Source organism: Triticum aestivum, chromosome 3A, assembly GCF_018294505.1.
Source record: "Triticum aestivum cultivar Chinese Spring chromosome 3A, IWGSC CS RefSeq v2.1, whole genome shotgun sequence".
Taxonomy (NCBI): domain Eukaryota; kingdom Viridiplantae; phylum Streptophyta; class Magnoliopsida; order Poales; family Poaceae; genus Triticum; species Triticum aestivum.
This window is the reverse complement of record NC_057800.1, coordinates 659,244,854-659,261,075: the sequence shown is the minus strand read 5'-3', so window position 1 is coordinate 659,261,075 and position 16,222 is coordinate 659,244,854. Positions and strand designations below refer to the sequence as shown.

At 48.4% G+C, this 16,222-nt stretch overlaps 2 protein-coding genes across 2 annotated transcripts; one reads left to right on the top strand and one right to left on the bottom strand.

The window, feature by feature from the left end:
- Window positions 1–3,092: 3,092 nt before the first annotated feature.
- LOC123063008 (uncharacterized) lies at window positions 3,093–3,624 on the top strand. Its single transcript, XM_044486713.1, has one exon. The coding sequence runs from the start codon at window positions 3,149–3,151 to the stop codon at window positions 3,425–3,427; it is 279 nt and encodes a 92-aa protein (XP_044342648.1). The 5' UTR covers window positions 3,093–3,148; the 3' UTR covers window positions 3,428–3,624.
- Window positions 3,625–5,059: 1,435 nt separating this feature from the next.
- LOC123058992 (increased DNA methylation 1) lies at window positions 5,060–7,834 on the bottom strand. Its single transcript, XM_044481657.1, has 6 exons — window positions 6,630–7,834; window positions 6,469–6,542; window positions 6,108–6,340; window positions 5,902–5,988; window positions 5,643–5,742; window positions 5,060–5,544 (listed from the first exon to the last, which is right to left on the bottom strand). The coding sequence occupies exons 1-6, from the start codon at window positions 7,804–7,806 to the stop codon at window positions 5,203–5,205; spliced, it is 2,013 nt and encodes a 670-aa protein (XP_044337592.1). The 5' UTR covers window positions 7,807–7,834; the 3' UTR covers window positions 5,060–5,202.
- Between the last annotated feature and the right edge of the window lie 8,388 nt (window positions 7,835–16,222).

The following is a 16,222-nucleotide window of genomic DNA, read 5'->3' as shown; positions in this document are numbered from 1 at the left end:
CCGGGACAGGTGGCCCCACCCGGTGGACCCCCGGGACCCTTCCGGTGGTCCCGGTACAATACCGATAACCCCGAAACTTGTCCCGATGCCCGAAATAGCATTTCCTATATATAATTCTTTACCTCCGGACCATTCCGGAACTCCTCGTGACGTCCGGGATCTCATCCGGGACTCCGAACAACATTCAGGTTTCTGCATATACATATCTTCATAACCCTAGCGTCACTGAACCTTAAGTGTGTAGACCCTACGGGTTCGGGAGACAAGCAGACATGACCGAGACGACTCTCTGGTCAATAACCAACAGCGGGATCTGGATACCCATGTTGGCTCCCACATGCTCCACGATGATCTCATCGGATGAACCACTATGTCGAGGATTCAATCAATCCCGTACGCTATTCCCTTTGTCTATCGATATGTTACTTGCCCGAGATTCGATCGTCGGTATCCCAATACCTCGTTCAATCTCGTTACCGGCAAGTCACTTTACTCGTACCGTAATGCATGATCCCGTGACCAGACACTTGGTCACTCTGAGCTCATTATGATGATGCATTACCGAGTGGGCCCAGTGATACCTCTCCGTCATACGGAGTGACAAATCCCAGTCTTGATCCATGTCACCCAACAGACACTTTCGGAGATACCCGTAGTCTACCTTTATAGTCACCCAGTTACGTTGTGACGTTTGGCATACCCAAAGCACTCCTACGGTATCCGGGAGTTACACGATCTCATGGTCTAAGGAAAAGATACTTTGACATTGGAAAACTCTAGCAAACGAACTATACGATCTTGTGCTATGTTTAGGATTGGGTCTTGTCCATCACATCATTCTCCTAATGATGTGATCTCGTTATCAATGACATCCAGTGTCCATAGTCAGGAAACCATGACTATCTGTTGATCAACGAGCTAGTCAACTAGAGGCTCACTAGGGACATGTTGGTGTCTGTTATTCACACATGTATTACGATTTCCGGATAACACAATTATAGCATGAATAAAGACAATTATCATGAACAAGGAAATATAATAATAATGCTTTTATTATTGCCTCTAGGGCATATTTCCAACACAATTAGTAGACATCGAAAGACTCATAGCACCCTGGAAGCAAGAAGGTGGTCAGGTATGCTCGAATCGCTTGATTGCATGTACCAGAGAGGGAAGGACTGCCCATATGCTCTACAAGAGCGATATCAGGGCCTTGTTAATAAGCCCACCATCATTCTTGAATCAGTTGCATCGCAAGACCCTGGATTTGACACATTTTCTTTGGCAATCCCGAGTCTCACAATGGCATCAACATGCTGCATCCGTCTCCATTGTTTGCTAGGTTGACTAAATTAAGGATAAGCTCCTCCATGCAACTAGGCCATCAATGGTCATGATTGCAACATGTGCTACTATCTAGTTGATGGTATCTATCTGTGAGCCTGTTGGTCAGAGAAGAGCTCCCTTTGCCCAAAGGCAAGAAGGAGGTAGTAAGGATATGTAGAGGGCATTTGGAGTTCTCCAAGCTTGTTCTGCAGTTGTTTGAGGACGTGCAAAAATATGAGACCCAGAGACCTTGTGGGAGGTGATGATAACTTGTATGATCACGCACAACATGATTGTGGAGAATGAGGGTGAAGGAGTTTGTGGAGATATGGAATTTGAGAAAATGTGATCCTATCCAACTACCAGCTCAGAATCCGGTCATGTTTGAGGAGCTTGTTCAAATGCATCGGCATATTCGGCATCATGAAACTCATGAGTAGCTTAAGAATGATCCGATTAAGCAATTGCGTGTGGTTAAAGGGGACAACTAAAACATAATTGAATTCAAGGTTGACTATTTCTTATTTAATGTTTGGATTGTATTCCCTCTGTTTCTAAATATAAGACGTTTTTGTAGTTCAATTTAAATTGCAAAAACGTTTTATATTTGGGAAAAGAGGTAATAATATTATATTTAAACTAGTGTTGCATTTGAATATTTTCACTACTCAAAAAATTATGCAGATGAGCTCGGAAGCAGAGATGGATTTTTGGCTTATCTATAGTTATTTTGAGCGCTGCGGATTTTAAAAAAGAGAAAAGAAGGACGGACGTTTGATGAATAGTGTTGGAAGGCCGGCTTTCGTATCGGTGTCCAAAGACGCGTCCGATTTGGGGACGCAGTTGGAGATGCCCTTAGCAATTCAAGTGGTATCATGGTTTATCATGACCATGCATGTGAGTTAACTTGGTGACTATTCTGTACCAGATCCTTCATTCGACGGAGCGCATCTTTCTGTCCTTCCTAACGTAGTGCAAGGCGAGACGCAAGTATATATTCCCACTTGCAAGAGATAAGTTTATTCTTACATGACTGGCAACCACTCTTGAAGGTGACCTAGAAGACATGAGCATCGAGACGTGTCTGTTGGCTGCTCACGTTGCTAATCACCAGGTTGTTTTCCGTTCTTGTACGAAAAAACTGAATTTGGACTAACAAATTCTCTTACGAGTTGGAGAAACTAACGCTAAACTAACTAAGAGGTGGGAAATGTTCAGTCGATCATGATAGACCGATGCTTGCCTCTGCAAGCTACAGAGATGTAAACGGCAAATAAATATGGCCCCTGCTAGTCCGTTTTGGTTAGCTTTAGCTAGCTCGATGGTTTATTTTAAAAACAATTATTAAATTGTTAGACAATATAAGTGGGTTTAAATGGGATCTGATTTATATCCATAAAGTTACTAGATCGATCAGAAGCAACATGACCAAGATCAGAGAGGCAACGGAGCTACTGCTAAAATAGCTCTCTTTGCGAGCAAACAGCAGATCAGTGTGAGTAGACTCCAAAAAAATGCAGATCAGTGTGAGCCGTTTAATTAGTTCTTTTTCCCAATGTCCAACTGAATTACTGAAACGTAAAAAGGGCACCAAAGCCGCCAAGGTATCGATCCTCCTGGCCAAAAATTCTTAGAGGATGCTAGAAAAAAGTGAAGGAAGAAAGCAGAAAGCAGTGTGCAGATGTGTCTTTCGCGAGGAAATTCCCTGCCCCACTCATGCACGGAACCACACTATAAAAGCGCACCTCATCCCACAGCATTGCACAACTCGGGTCCTACAACGCACGAACATACACAAACCCAAGCACATCAGTAGATCGGCATGGCGCACTTCCAGGAGGTGGACTACTGCTCGGAGGAGGTGAGGGCGGTGGGCTACCCGGCCCGCCGCGGCTGCGGCGGCGTGCAGGAGCACATCGTCAAGGAGACGTTCGTGCAGGAGTTCGACACCGCCGGCCGCCGCCATGGTCACCACGGTCACCACGGCCGTGGCTCCGGCCACTTCGAGGTGCGCGAGAGCAGGCTGGAGGAGGACATCAACACCCGCACCGGCGAGTTCCACGAGCGCAAGGAGAACTTCGTCGTCAGGGCCGATGACTAAGCTTACACGTTACGGAGCACACTACGATGTGTGTATATGTCGGCATCATATATATGTATGTGTGATGTTGCGCACAGTCGTATAGCGTATGCAGGCGTGCGTGTTTGGCGGCTATCAGCCCCGATCGTGCGCGCGTGCAGCGCTTAAATAAGCGCTGATCGTGAACAAGAATAAAGCTTCTCGTGATAAATATTCCAGTCTCTTGTGTGTTACTAGAAGTTAGAACCTGTCAATGATGGCAACAGATCACAAGGGGCTGATACCGAGCTAGTATAACCGTTAGCATCATGATGATTCTGAAAAATGAAGGGCACACCATAGCCATCAGCTACGACGTCTACAAATTTCACAAGCAGGTGAACCATCTCAGTTTGGAGGTTTATTAGGTAAAAATTGCTGACCTTCAGGTAGGATGTCAATATGTGCCTACTAGGGTCCTGGATTAAAATAATTATTCAATAGAATCGATCATGTTAGTTTGGTTTCTCATCAAGAACTGCTCTGGTGTAATAAAACTTCTCCCCCTTCTCATTCGGTCAGTAGTTTGGTGTACTGAAACACAGACTTGAACCAGCGCAAGGAGCCTATGAATTTTCGGCACTACCGTTAATTTGAACATGTTTCATAACTATTCTAGCATCATCATCGCCATTTTCTGTTTTGTGGATGTACTAACTGTTCCTCTATCATATTGAAAATCATGGATGTACGCCATTTATTTAATTTGTACTCCCTCCGTTCCAAATTACTGGTCGTGGTTTTAGTTCAAATTTGAACTAAAACCACGACGAGTAATTTGGAACGGAGGGAGTAGCAGCTACCCAGCAAAGTAAGTGTGCATTTTATTTTCTTCACTTCAGTAAGCAGCAAGTAAAACTGCATTTCATTTGGACTCATTTGGTAAGCAGCAAAACAACTTACCACCACAACACACACAGAGCAGCAGTTCCTACCCAAAGACATGGGAGCAAGACCTCCTAGATTTCTTTGACCTAACGGGATGGAGACCATCAACAGTACAGAGTAGAGGCCGGACTTGTGAACGCCAGCTTCAGATCCGGCATTCCCAGGTGCATGGTCAGGGGAATTGGAAAGCCAAATTGACGCCTGAAGATGCAAAACCAAACTGAACCTACTTGATCAATGAAACTCTCCATTCACCAAAAACAAAATTCTAATGACCTCACTAGTATAAATTTGCCATTAAGAAAGAACCGTGTGCTTCATTCTTCCGTTTAACCAGTCCGTATGTACCGTGATTTTCTCTTGGGCTCTCACAATAGAACAAAGACACGACTATTTCTTTCTTGATGAACTAGATCCAAAACAGAAAATCACACACCAACCAAAACAGAAGTAGTACAAGAATGATGCCCAGAAGGGATGCTGAGGTCATTCATTTTCTAGGAGCCCATCCCGTTTAAAAAGTACTCTACATGCAAGGTTCGTGCCATCCCAAGAGTCTCACTAGAAAAAAAAAAGCAGCAATCAACAACAGAAATATACGATTCCTTGTCATCCAAAAACTTATAGATCTCATGATAACATAAACATAAACTGAAATATTTCCGAACCATGTCTAAGATATGTAAATAAACTCCAAATGTCAAAACTTCAGAGTTATCGGTCCATTCTTCCGACTTTTTAAAACAAACGGTATGTAAACTAACTTCAATTGTCAAATAAAGAAACACAACAAATTCTTCAGAAAATGGAGTCATGATCACTTGTTCACGCGGAGGTGGAGGTTGTCGCTGCATGAGGCCGCGGCGTAGCTACGCCTCGCCACCGCCGCCGCCCGCCCCCCTCACGGCAACGGCCACGGGGTCAGCATATGGCGACCATGGGAACGCGGTCCCGGTCAAGAGGTCGACAAAGCTGCAGCGCAGCCAGCTCATCTCCAGGAACGCCCGCTCGTCCTCGGTTATCAGCAACATGTCCTGCTTGGCCGTGGGCTTCTGGAGTAGGATGGTGCCGGCAATGGTGACCATGCTGAGCCTCTTGGCCTCATCTCTCAGCTGTGGCTCCACGTCCTCGAAGCCAAGCTTCTTCCATGTGTCCACTACCTCATCCACCGCCGAGATCACCAAATTCTCCACCTGCACCGATTGTAGCACCTGACTCAAGAGATGCACATGCATCAGTGCAAAACTTACAAATGATATGTGCCGAAAATAGATACAAACAAGTAGTGTTTCCTGTGTGTTGTGGCAACCTTGTCGATGGCATTGACGAGGAGGCGCATCATCCCTTGTCTATGGTACTGCGGCAGTGTGCACGCGAACGGCATCTCCGCCAGCTTGGCCCCATGGAACCTGCAAATTAAATTAAGACACATGTATGTGAAGCGCGTTCATCAGTATATATACAATTGAAATTAAAAACGAAACTAAGACCATATGATTTCTTTATATGAACCCCCCAAAAGAAAAAGAAAATGCGGCGAAGGGATGGATGCGCCCATATATAGATACCTGAGCAAGGCTACAGATATGATCTCCGTGTCCTTCTCCAGAACTATGGTGTAAAACCGTTGATAGCTCAGCCGCTTGAAGTCCGATCTGCACCACAACATCCAAAACACAGTCAATCGAGTCTTGTTCAGAACCTTGATCTGCCTCACACTGAGAGAGAGAGAGAGAGAGAGAGAGAGAGGAGAGAAGAGCCCCGGCCGACTTACTCGACGCTGTAGACGGCCTGGTGAAGCATGTCAATGCCGGTCAGCCTGTCCTTCACGGGGTTGAAGCACTCATTCAGCACGCCCAACGCCACTGCCAGCTTCGCGTTGCACTCCAGCAGGGCGGCGGGGTCTGACGTCACGGAGCCCTCTTGGAACTTTAACAGGGACCATGAGTGGCCTTCCTCGCCGATGCTGACCATGGCTCCCACCATGTTTGACAGATTCACCGCTATCTGAATAAAAAATGTTACCGTGGACGTGTTATGGCAGCAGGTTTTATGGTAAAATAACGGATTATACTAAACTTCAACGAAATAAAGTTCCTGAAAGCAAATATGTATGTTTCATCAGGTGCTTTTACCTTGTTGCAGGCTTTGCTGCAGTAGGGCCCGATCTCGTGCCCGGCCAACAGGGGCGCGCGGCAGTGGTGGTGATCTGCATGCATGCAGAAGCATCATCAGTGAGGTACTTTTCATCAGTGGAGATCCTTATTCTTCAGAGACACGAGAGAGAGTTGCTTACACTTGCGGGTGCACTGGTGGCAGATGGAGAGGCCGCCATGGCCGTCATCGTCGGCGGAGCACAGGAAGCAGCGGCAGTAGTGGCAGACCCAGGAGTCCTCAGGGACCTCCACGGCGAGGCACTCCGGGTGGAAGGTGGACGGGCAGTTGTCGCAGCACAGCAGCTGTCCGCCGTCTGCGCACACGCCGCACGCGTCGTCGCTCCGGTCGTCGTCCCCGCCATAGTTGGTCCCGTCGAGGTCGAGGGCGAGGGCTGGTTCCTTCCTGCTCTGCTTGGCGAGCAGCAGAGCACGCTTCTTCTCCTGTGTGCTCCTCTCCCGTTCCTTCTCCACCGCAGCCTGTGCCTTCTGCTTGGCGTGTAAGATCCTCAGGTGCTCCCCCTCCCATGCCTCCCGCACGCACTCCAGCAACGACTTGCCGGACTTTAGCAGGAGCCTCTCCCACGGTGCCGAGTCCTCGGAGCCGGCGTGAGACGAGAAGGCCGGGGGCGCCATCGTGGCGTCGCAGCAGGTGCACTGGATGCCGGCCCTAGTCACCGCGCCAGAGGCCTTCGTGGCGAAGCTGGTGCTGTCCGCGTACGAGACCTTCTCGTTCTCTTTGAGCACACCGCAGTCGATCAGCCATGTCAGGATGGTGTGCTTCTTGGCTCCGGCCGCCGCCGTGCCGGACGTGCTACTGTTATTCCTGCGAGGCCTCCGGCTCGATGACACGGCTGAGGCAGAGGCCGTGCTCTTCCTATTCCTGCTGTTGCTTGGAGCCGAGACAGTCTTCAGCTGGTCGTTGTCTTGGGTGCCATGGTGCATGCCCGCCGGTTCGCCGGCGTCAGATTTCTTGCCGGGCACCTTCCTGGATTCTGCTAGAGTGCTGCTCCCCTTGGGCGCGCGTGTCTTCCGTACGCGGCCGTTTGCCGGCACGGCAGTGCCACCGGCCGGTGGCACGTTCTTGCCCTTCCCAGCTCTGGTGTTAGCAGGAACGATCTGAAGCAGCCTCTCGCTCACTGGTTGGCCGTGGCCACCGTCAGTGCTGCTGGCATGGTGGTTGCCGCCGCCGTCTCTCAATATGGCAGAAGGCCCACCATCGGCGCTAGCCCCCTGTTTCCGGGAATAAACAACAGGTGGTGGCATCCCACGGCCACTCTCAGGGGAGAACAATGGCGGCGTTCTCCCATTGCTCTGCATCGACAATGGCCGGAAAGAAGAACCCCGCCCCGCCACTGCAGTCCACAAAAGATTCACACATTAATTCACAATCTGTAAATTTCATAACCATGCATTCCACGAAGTATTGCATACCCATTTCATAGAGTTTTTGGACACTATTTCAAATTCAGCTGAAGTCTACACACATGCTTTAATGCAATTTCAGAAAAGATGCACAATCAGAAGACCGCTAAATGCTAATCCACGTCGTCCACTCCCACGTCAACCAGTTAGTAAATTGTGGGTCCTTGAGTCCATTGGCCTTATGGTGGGAGATGAGGTGCTCCCCCATGGTGGCAAAAAACATGTCCATTCATTCTACTCAGAAGGGCACGTACTTTGCCATCTTGATGGTGTCAAGGTGCATTTGGAAGCATCACAACATTATCTTAGCTCGCATCCTTGACACGATCAAGGCAGAAGTCAGGCAGCGGCGACCCTGTGGACGAGGGATCTAGCGATGTTGCTACTGGCAGGGGCGATGCCTAGCGATTAGAGGTGTCATGTTGTAATATTGGATGCTGCCCTTATTAGGGGCTGTATAAATTCTTCTTTGCATCGAGATGCAAGACTTTTGTGTTTTCTTGAAAAAAAAATCAGAAGACTCTAATACACAATGATTTAAAAAGTCACAACATATTTTTTGCACAAAACTGAAGCGATTTCAATAAGAAAAATGGAATTATAATGTAGTTTTTCTATACTAGATTTCATTTCTATTTAATTTTTTGGATACATTACACATGAATTTCACAATTATTTTCTTCCTATTTTCATAAGTTTAGATGCAATATACATACATTTCAAAAGAAATCAACTACACTATATATGCATTTGACTAGGTTCATAATTTCAAATGAACTACAGATGAATTTGCTAATTAAATTATATTTCACAAAAGATCAACTAAATTTTACAAAAAAGTTAGATCCCTATTTCATAATTTCAGTAACACTATCCATGCATTTCAAAACTATTTTTTTCATATTTTCATAAATTCAAATGCACTACCTCGCCTTCGGAGTCGTCCTGGCCTGTGTTTATGGTAAACTAAGAGTGGAAAATAGACATCTTATGTGGTCTACCATTCAGTCCTTAAAACCGGTTTCCGATCTGCCTTGGATGCTTGTGGGCGACTTTAACGAACTTTGTGGCAGTAGGAGCATTTTTCCCTTATACAGCTAGCTGAGAACCAGATGGTAGCTTTCATGGACGTGTTGCATGTCTGCAGATTGACAGATCTTAGTTTCTCAGGCGCCCCTTGTACTTATGATAATAAGCGCATTGGACAGCAAGATGATCGAGTAAGACTAGATCGTGCTGTGGCTGATGTGAATTGGGCACGCCACCCTCTAGTAAAATTGGACACGAAGAATGGAACCAGTGACAACAGAAGCGGCAAACAGTACTAGTTCTTTCTCCTAGAGCCGGGGCAGGCGACCTCCCTGAAAATATTTTGTCCGCGTGGGCTAATGCCAATCCTAAGCACAACCTTGGCGAGATTTACGAGTGCATGGGAGTTCTTCAGGGCTGGAGTTGGATAAATTCCGAAACGTGTTGCGGGAGCTGGGTAAACTCCGGAAAGAGCTTGCCACTACTACAATCAAGATAATGGCCGACCTCGCAAGATGTCTCACAAACATCATGAATGAGACGCTCTACCGGGAAGAAATGTTGATGGCCTGTGGAAGTTGGTGCCTTCTGAAATGGAGTGTACAACAACGTCATACTTCAAGGAGATCTTCACCAATGACCATTATCTCAATCCTGCAGCTGTTTTACAGGTGCTCCAGCCAAAGTTTATTGTGGCTATGAATGATGATCTACGCAAGAAATTCTCGAACGAGGAGATCGCTGATGCGTTGTTCCAAAACGGCCCCTTGAAAACGCCTGGTCCAAAGGGGTTTCTGGCCCGATCTTATCAGCGTAATTGGGTATTTTGAGGCGAGCGAGTTTATAGTAGTGGTGAAGGAATTTTTTCTCATTGGGATAATGCCTACAAATGCTAAAATAACGTCTATAGCCTCATTCTGAAGATCGACCAAGAAGAGGTGATGAAAGACTTCCTGCCTATTAGTCTATTCTGATGCACATATTTTTGTCACATCCGATGCACATATGACCCTCCGGACAAAAACTTCCCAGTGGGCTGAGCAGGATTTCATTGTCTGGTAAGCTGACAAACATGGCACATTCTCTGTACGAAGCTCCTATCGGCTAGGATTTGCTGCATGTCTGGATGAGCAGCGGGTAGGAGCGTCGAGCTCTAGGCCTGACAACCACCTACAAGGCTGGGCTATGACTGGCACAGTTTGGCTCCTCCGAAAGTGCAGTTCTTCGCCTGGAAGCTGGTCACCGAGGCACTCGCCACCCAACAGAGCAAAATATCGGTTGCATCCGGATAATCATGGCACCTACCGGTGTGTGGTGTGGAGGAAAAGGACGCCCTGCATGCCCTATATCGGTGTCTGCATATGCGTGAACTATGGCACATGATGAGCTAGTACTGGGACTTACCAGCAGATGAACTGATGCGTGTTAATGGACATGAATGGATTATGCACCTTCTTCGGCCATTGTGCATTGAACAACGCCTTAATGTTGCTCATGCTCTTGCGGAAATTTTGGTTTGTGCGAAATGAAAATCACACAGAATAAGCCAATGCCTTTGCATGCGGTTGCACTTTTTTGTGTAGCAACATGGAGTCCATCCTGCTTATTAATGAACACCCACATGCAGACTTGAATAAAGGGAAGCAGGTCACTAAGCTTAAAATAGGTAGCCTGCTTGTACTCATGTTGAGAGGCCAAGGTGGTGTGGCTCACAACCAGGATGGGTGCAGCTCGACGTAGATAGCTCTTTCGTGGAGAGCAGGGCGGCTTGCTGCTGGCTCTACAACTATTTCTCCCCGCTAGACGCAGAACTTGATACGTGTAATGAAGGCCTATGGCTAGCCTTGGCTTGGTTCCAACTGCCCATCATTTTTTCCAGAACACGCAGGAGATCTGAGTGCCTACATATTATGATAGGAAAGCAGTGACGATTACAAGTGCTACCGTACAGGGGGGTGTGGGGAAGAGGCAGCTCAGGCCATCCGCGTCGACACGCAACGGGACTACTTGCTTTAGACTACCGTTACCCACCTTCCGCCAATTGCGAAAATGTTCGGGGATCTTCTCTATCACAGCCATAGGGCCTAACGAACGGTTCTTGAAAACTCACCGGTTCTGCTCGGGCTAAATGCATCCTAGGGAGCAAAGGATCACCGGATTGACGCATTTGCTCATCTTTGGGGGAATGGCAGTTTGGCAGTAAGACCACCACTCGAGGATTGAGTCGTCAGTTGTGGGTGCGAGGTGAGCAATGCCAATCAACTGGAGAGTGTCGTACCAGGCCTCCCGCGCAGAGACACAACATAGCAGGAGGTGCTTGATTGACTCATCTTATTGCCTGCAAAGGGGGGAAATGCCTGATGGGAGAGGCTCCATCTTGCCAAGCGATCCGAGGTACAACACCGTTCCCAAAGGGCCAGCCACGCGAAGAACTTTAACTTCATATGAGACCCAGGCTTCCAGATGAGCTCACCACAGCCCCACTCAATGCGGCCAGCGAACGTCACAATGTAGGAAGGCTTAGTGGAGTGCTCAGCAGAAGCTGTCCACTTCCAAGACCACAAGTTCGGGCCGGTAGACGGGGCCGTACCGGAGATCTTCAACCATAATTCAAGGAATTGTACGATCGTCGCCACAGATAGTTGGCCATAGAGGTCACTTACCCAAGATGTGTTTGCCATGCCATCATTGATCGTGTGGCAAGCAAGAGCGTGGGGGCGGACAACGACCACTAGGTCCGGCGCCAGCATAGGTATGCTCGATCCATCAATCCAATTGTCATGCAAAAAGAATGAATAGGTCCCATCCATAACCACAAGAGAAGACAAGGCCCTGAAGGTGGCCGTGTCTTCATCTGAGACAGAGAGGTCAACAACAGACCAGGGGATGTGATTGGAGGTTTTTGCCATCCGAAGCCACTTAGTGTGAAGCGCACCGTTGATGTTCTTCGGATTGTGCATACCTAGCCCCCAAGGTGCAAAGGGGTGCACACGTTCTTCCAAGGGACCAAACATTGCCCTCCCTTGGTGCAATACGAGTTTGCCCATAAAAATCCGTGAAGGATTTTGTCCGCCGCCTTGAGGACCCATGGTGGAACATCAAGAGCAAGCATGTGGTAAATTCCCAGCACAGTGAGATCCAAGTTCATGAGGAAGATGCGCCCGGTAGTGGGGATCATGACCGTCTTCCAGGCCGGGAGCTTGTTGGAAAATAATTCCACAAGGGGTAAGAGGTCAGCCTTGTGGAGCCATGAGTGGGACATCGAGAGGCCCAGATACTTAATCTGGAAGGAGGAAACTAGGCAAGGGAATTTCGCGGAGAGGCATTGTATGTCTATTCCTTGGCAGCGAATGGGAACCAACGCGCTCTTAGAAAGATTAACCTTCAAAGCTGAAGCATTTTTGAAGATCTCAAGGAGGAAGCGGGCACCGACCAGATCATGCGTAGATTAGTCATAGGAAGAGTGCCACATCGTCTGCAAATAGGAAGCACAATGCTTAATGCCCCAATGGAAGAGGGGTAGGAAGATCCCCTCCCGATTGAACTTCCGGAGGAGAGCATCGAGCATACCAATAACAATAACGAAAAGCATAGGGGAGATATGGGGTCACCTTGCCGCAGGCTGCGATCATGCACAATAGGGCTGAAAGGGCTACCATTGATCAGAACCTACGAGGAGGAGGTGCGGAGAAGGGTCGCAATTATGGAAATACACTTGTAGCCAAAACCCCTATGACGAAGCACCTCCAAGAAGAAAGGCCAAGCCACCGAGTCGAATGCTTTCGAACTATCAAGCTTAAGCAAGATCGATGGTATTTTCTTCAGGTGGAGGAGCTTCACGGATTGTTGAACTAAGAAGAAATTATCTAGGATCACCCTGCCTTTGACGAAGGCGATTTAATTGGCGTAGATGAGCTCAGCCAAACAAGGTGCAAACCGATTTGATAAGACTTTGGCGAGGAGCTTGGGAAGCTATGAACGAGGCTAATCAGTTGAAAGTCGCCCAAATCCATAGCTGCATCTCACTTGGGGAGGAGGACCAGGGAGGCCCGGTTGAGCAGGTGGTGGGAATTGCCAACAAGGCAAAATCACAGGTCAATAGCAGCGATAATATCGGATTTGATGATCTGCCAAAACTTTTGGTAGAACGGTGTCGAGAATGCGTTAGGGCCCGGTGCCCTGTCCGTCGGAGGTCCTTAATAGCATATTCCAGACTTCCAGAACAAAGAAGGGAAGGTCGAGTTCGGTCAACATAGCTTGGGAAGCTATGAACGAGGCTAATCGGTTGAAAGTCGCCCGAATTCATAGCCGCATCTCACTTGGGGAGGAGGACCAGGGAGGCCTGGTTGAGCAGGTGGAGCCAACAAGGTAAAATCACAGGTCAATAGCGGTGATAACACCAGATTTGATGATCTGCCAAAACTTTTGGTAGAATGGTGTCGAGAATGCGTTAGGGCCCGGTGCCCTGTCTGCCGGAGGTCCTTAATGGCATATTCTAGATTTCCAGAACGAAGAAGGGAAGGTCGAGTTCGGTCAATGCCGTGGGAAGGGGGCGGTACAGGGATCAACAGCGTGTGGGCGGGAGACGCGGGTGCCAAAATCTCCTCATAGTAAGACTTGGCCAAAGCCTCCGTATCTTATTGAGGAAGCAGCATCGCTGCGGTGCTGAAGGTGTGAGAATATTCCTCCATTTACTAACCTAGATGTGGCAAAAATGGGAATTGGCCACGTTCCTGCAACCAGTGAATGCGAGATCTCTGCCAGCAATCCTGTGCTCCAGCGATGCGAGGTTCAGGGCTTTCCTCTTCATCTCAAAACGTAGCCAGTCTTCCGCTGCAGGGAGGGGGAGGTTGTCATATGCCTGATTGAACGAAAGGGCTAGTTCCTTCCTGCACAGGAGCTACGCAAGAATATTACCCACTTTAGATTGGCTCCACCTTTGCAGGGATTTGGCCAATCACTAGTCAGGCTCTATCCACTGGGATGAGATGTACCGTGACAACCTCCTCTCAGCCCTCTCCTCGGTTGCCTCTGATCACTACCCTATTCTTATGTCTATGGATGTTGGATTCCGCTGCAAAGGAAGATTCAGATTCGAGAGCGAAGCAGCATCCTGATGTGGGTTGAAGGCCATGGCGTCCCATGTCTACATGGTTGTGGTGGTGTCCTGAGAAGACGGTCGTGGTAGCAGCAGCGACAATGATGCCGACTGATTTGGGGATAGGCGTTCCACGGGAGATTGGTGCTCAGGTCAGCCCATGATGGCTTGATCTTGTGGTCCACTGACGCTGACGAAGCTAGGGTTTGACGAGGGCCTGCTGGATGGGAACATGCTCAAGTTGCCCGTCCAGTACAAGGATACGTGCATGTTACTTGCCTAGATATGCTCCTTCTGGCCATCCAACATCTTATCCCTATCCCAACTCTCGGGGTGAGTCTCAAATCAGCACCCATCTCCTTCCCTAGCCTGCTAGTCGACCGGGGCGGTAGTTGAATTTGCATATCGAATGCTAGGAATTTGGTCGAGGCAACAAATGAAGTTGGGCATCTCACTGGCAGGGTAGCTGGGGAGGGGTGCCAATAGTGAAAACTATACAACCACGGGTAGGAGGGAAGTTGCATATCGACTGCTAAGCAATTAACAGGGGTAGCAGACGAAGTTGTACATCTCACTGGTAGGGTAGTTGAGGCAGAGTGCCAGGTGAAAACTGCACATCCACGGCTAGAGGGAAAAGTTGCACACTGAGTGATGCACAGTTGGCTGAGGACAATGAACAAAGTCACACTTCTCACTAGTAGGGGTAGTTTGGGCTAGGTGCGAGCAGTGAAAACTACACATCTAGGGGAACAGGGGGAAATTGCACATCAACTGTTAGACAGTTGCCAGGGCAACATACGGAGTTCCACATCACAGGAAGCTGGTCACCATGGTTGCTAAGTTACAACCTCACAGGAAGTTGGTTCATGTAGCACTAAAGTTACAACATGTAGAGTTGGCTCTCGTAGCACCAAAGTTGGTTTCAAAAAGTTGCATCCTTCATTACTAAATTTGGCTCCGTAACACCAAAATTGGTTTGGAGAAATGTTGGTCGAAACATATACAGATGGGGCCTAGTTTCAAAGAGCCCATGGATTGATTCCAAAGACAGAAACAACGTGAATTACAGGCACAACAAAAAAACACATTTACTGCAGGGAGCTAGGCGGGGCTAACACGTGTGGGAGGACCAGGTGGTGTAGTTGGTGGAAAATTTCCATTTTTATCTCATGGGGACCACGCGGGGGACAAGTTTCCTTTTCTGGGCGTGCGCCATGGACCGCTTGTTAGATGCCTCCTTAGTTTTTCCCATATTTTGAGTCGACTATAATTTTGTTCCTAAATTGGTTAAGAAAAAAATGGAAATAACTGACAAAAAAGGGAAAAATCACATCATGGCATCGAAGATCCACACCCTCTACTCGCATGAGATCGCATCATCTAACAAGATCACGTCGTAACGCGTGAAATCCAATGTTTTAAGGCGGTAAGGCGAGGCAAGGCGCTGGGGGTGCCTCACCGCCTATGCGCTAAGGCATAAGGCAAGCGACGCCTTAGAGGGTTCTAAGCAGCTGAATAGAGTAGAATTTGGTAGGGGTGAGGTAAAACCAATGCTGACCTGGAGAAGAGGAGCTGAGGAGGATCTGCCAGAGAGGATGGGAGAAGCTACAAGAGAGGAGGGGGGGAGGATCTACTGAAGAGGAGGGGGATCCGCCTGAGAGGAGAAGTTGTCAGGTGGGGCAGATTCGATTTGCAGCTCCAGCCGCCACCAAAGGTTCAGGTGGGGGAAAACTGGTTCGATCTCTCTGATTCCCCTGCTCGTAACTGTTGGCACGCGAGAGCCTCTGGTTCCCGCCCAAGACTCTGTTTCCCGCCTAAAGCCCTTGCCCCTACCCGAGGCATCCAGATTTGCCTAGGTGGATGACTTGGACGCCCTATGACCTAAGCAGACGCCTTAAGCATGTGTATAAGGCAAGGTCGACGCCCCCCTAGGCGACGCCTTAGGGACGACTTAAAACCAACTGTGAGATCTATCCTAATATCCACTACTACTAGCATGGCGATGAATTCTCTAGCCACCCCGCCACTCGAGCCGTACCAGAACCCTCCCCACCATCTGACATTAAACACATATGTAAGAAAAAGGGTCTTGGGGCTTACCAGGGGTCACGTGTGAGCAGCAATGCTTGGGCAATCGATCCCCTTTCTCCTCCCTCATGGCTCTAGCTCGACGGTCCCGTGCGT

Excerpts from the sequence above, each read along its gene's own strand:
- LOC123058992 (XM_044481657.1), bottom strand. The coding sequence starts at position 7,806 with ATGCAGAGCAATGGGAGAACGCCGCCATTGTTCTCCCCTGAGAGTGGC. Across the intron at positions 5,743-5,901 it reads ATATCTGTAGCCTTGCTCAG|GTTCCATGGGGCCAAGCTGG; the intron begins GTATCTATATAT and ends TTTAATTTGCAG. Across the intron at positions 5,545-5,642 it reads TCGTCAATGCCATCGACAAG|GTGCTACAATCGGTGCAGGT; the intron begins GTTGCCACAACA and ends CTCTTGAGTCAG.
- LOC123063008 (XM_044486713.1), top strand. The coding sequence starts at position 3,149 with ATGGCGCACTTCCAGGAGGTGGACTACTGCTCGGAGGAGGTGAGGGCG.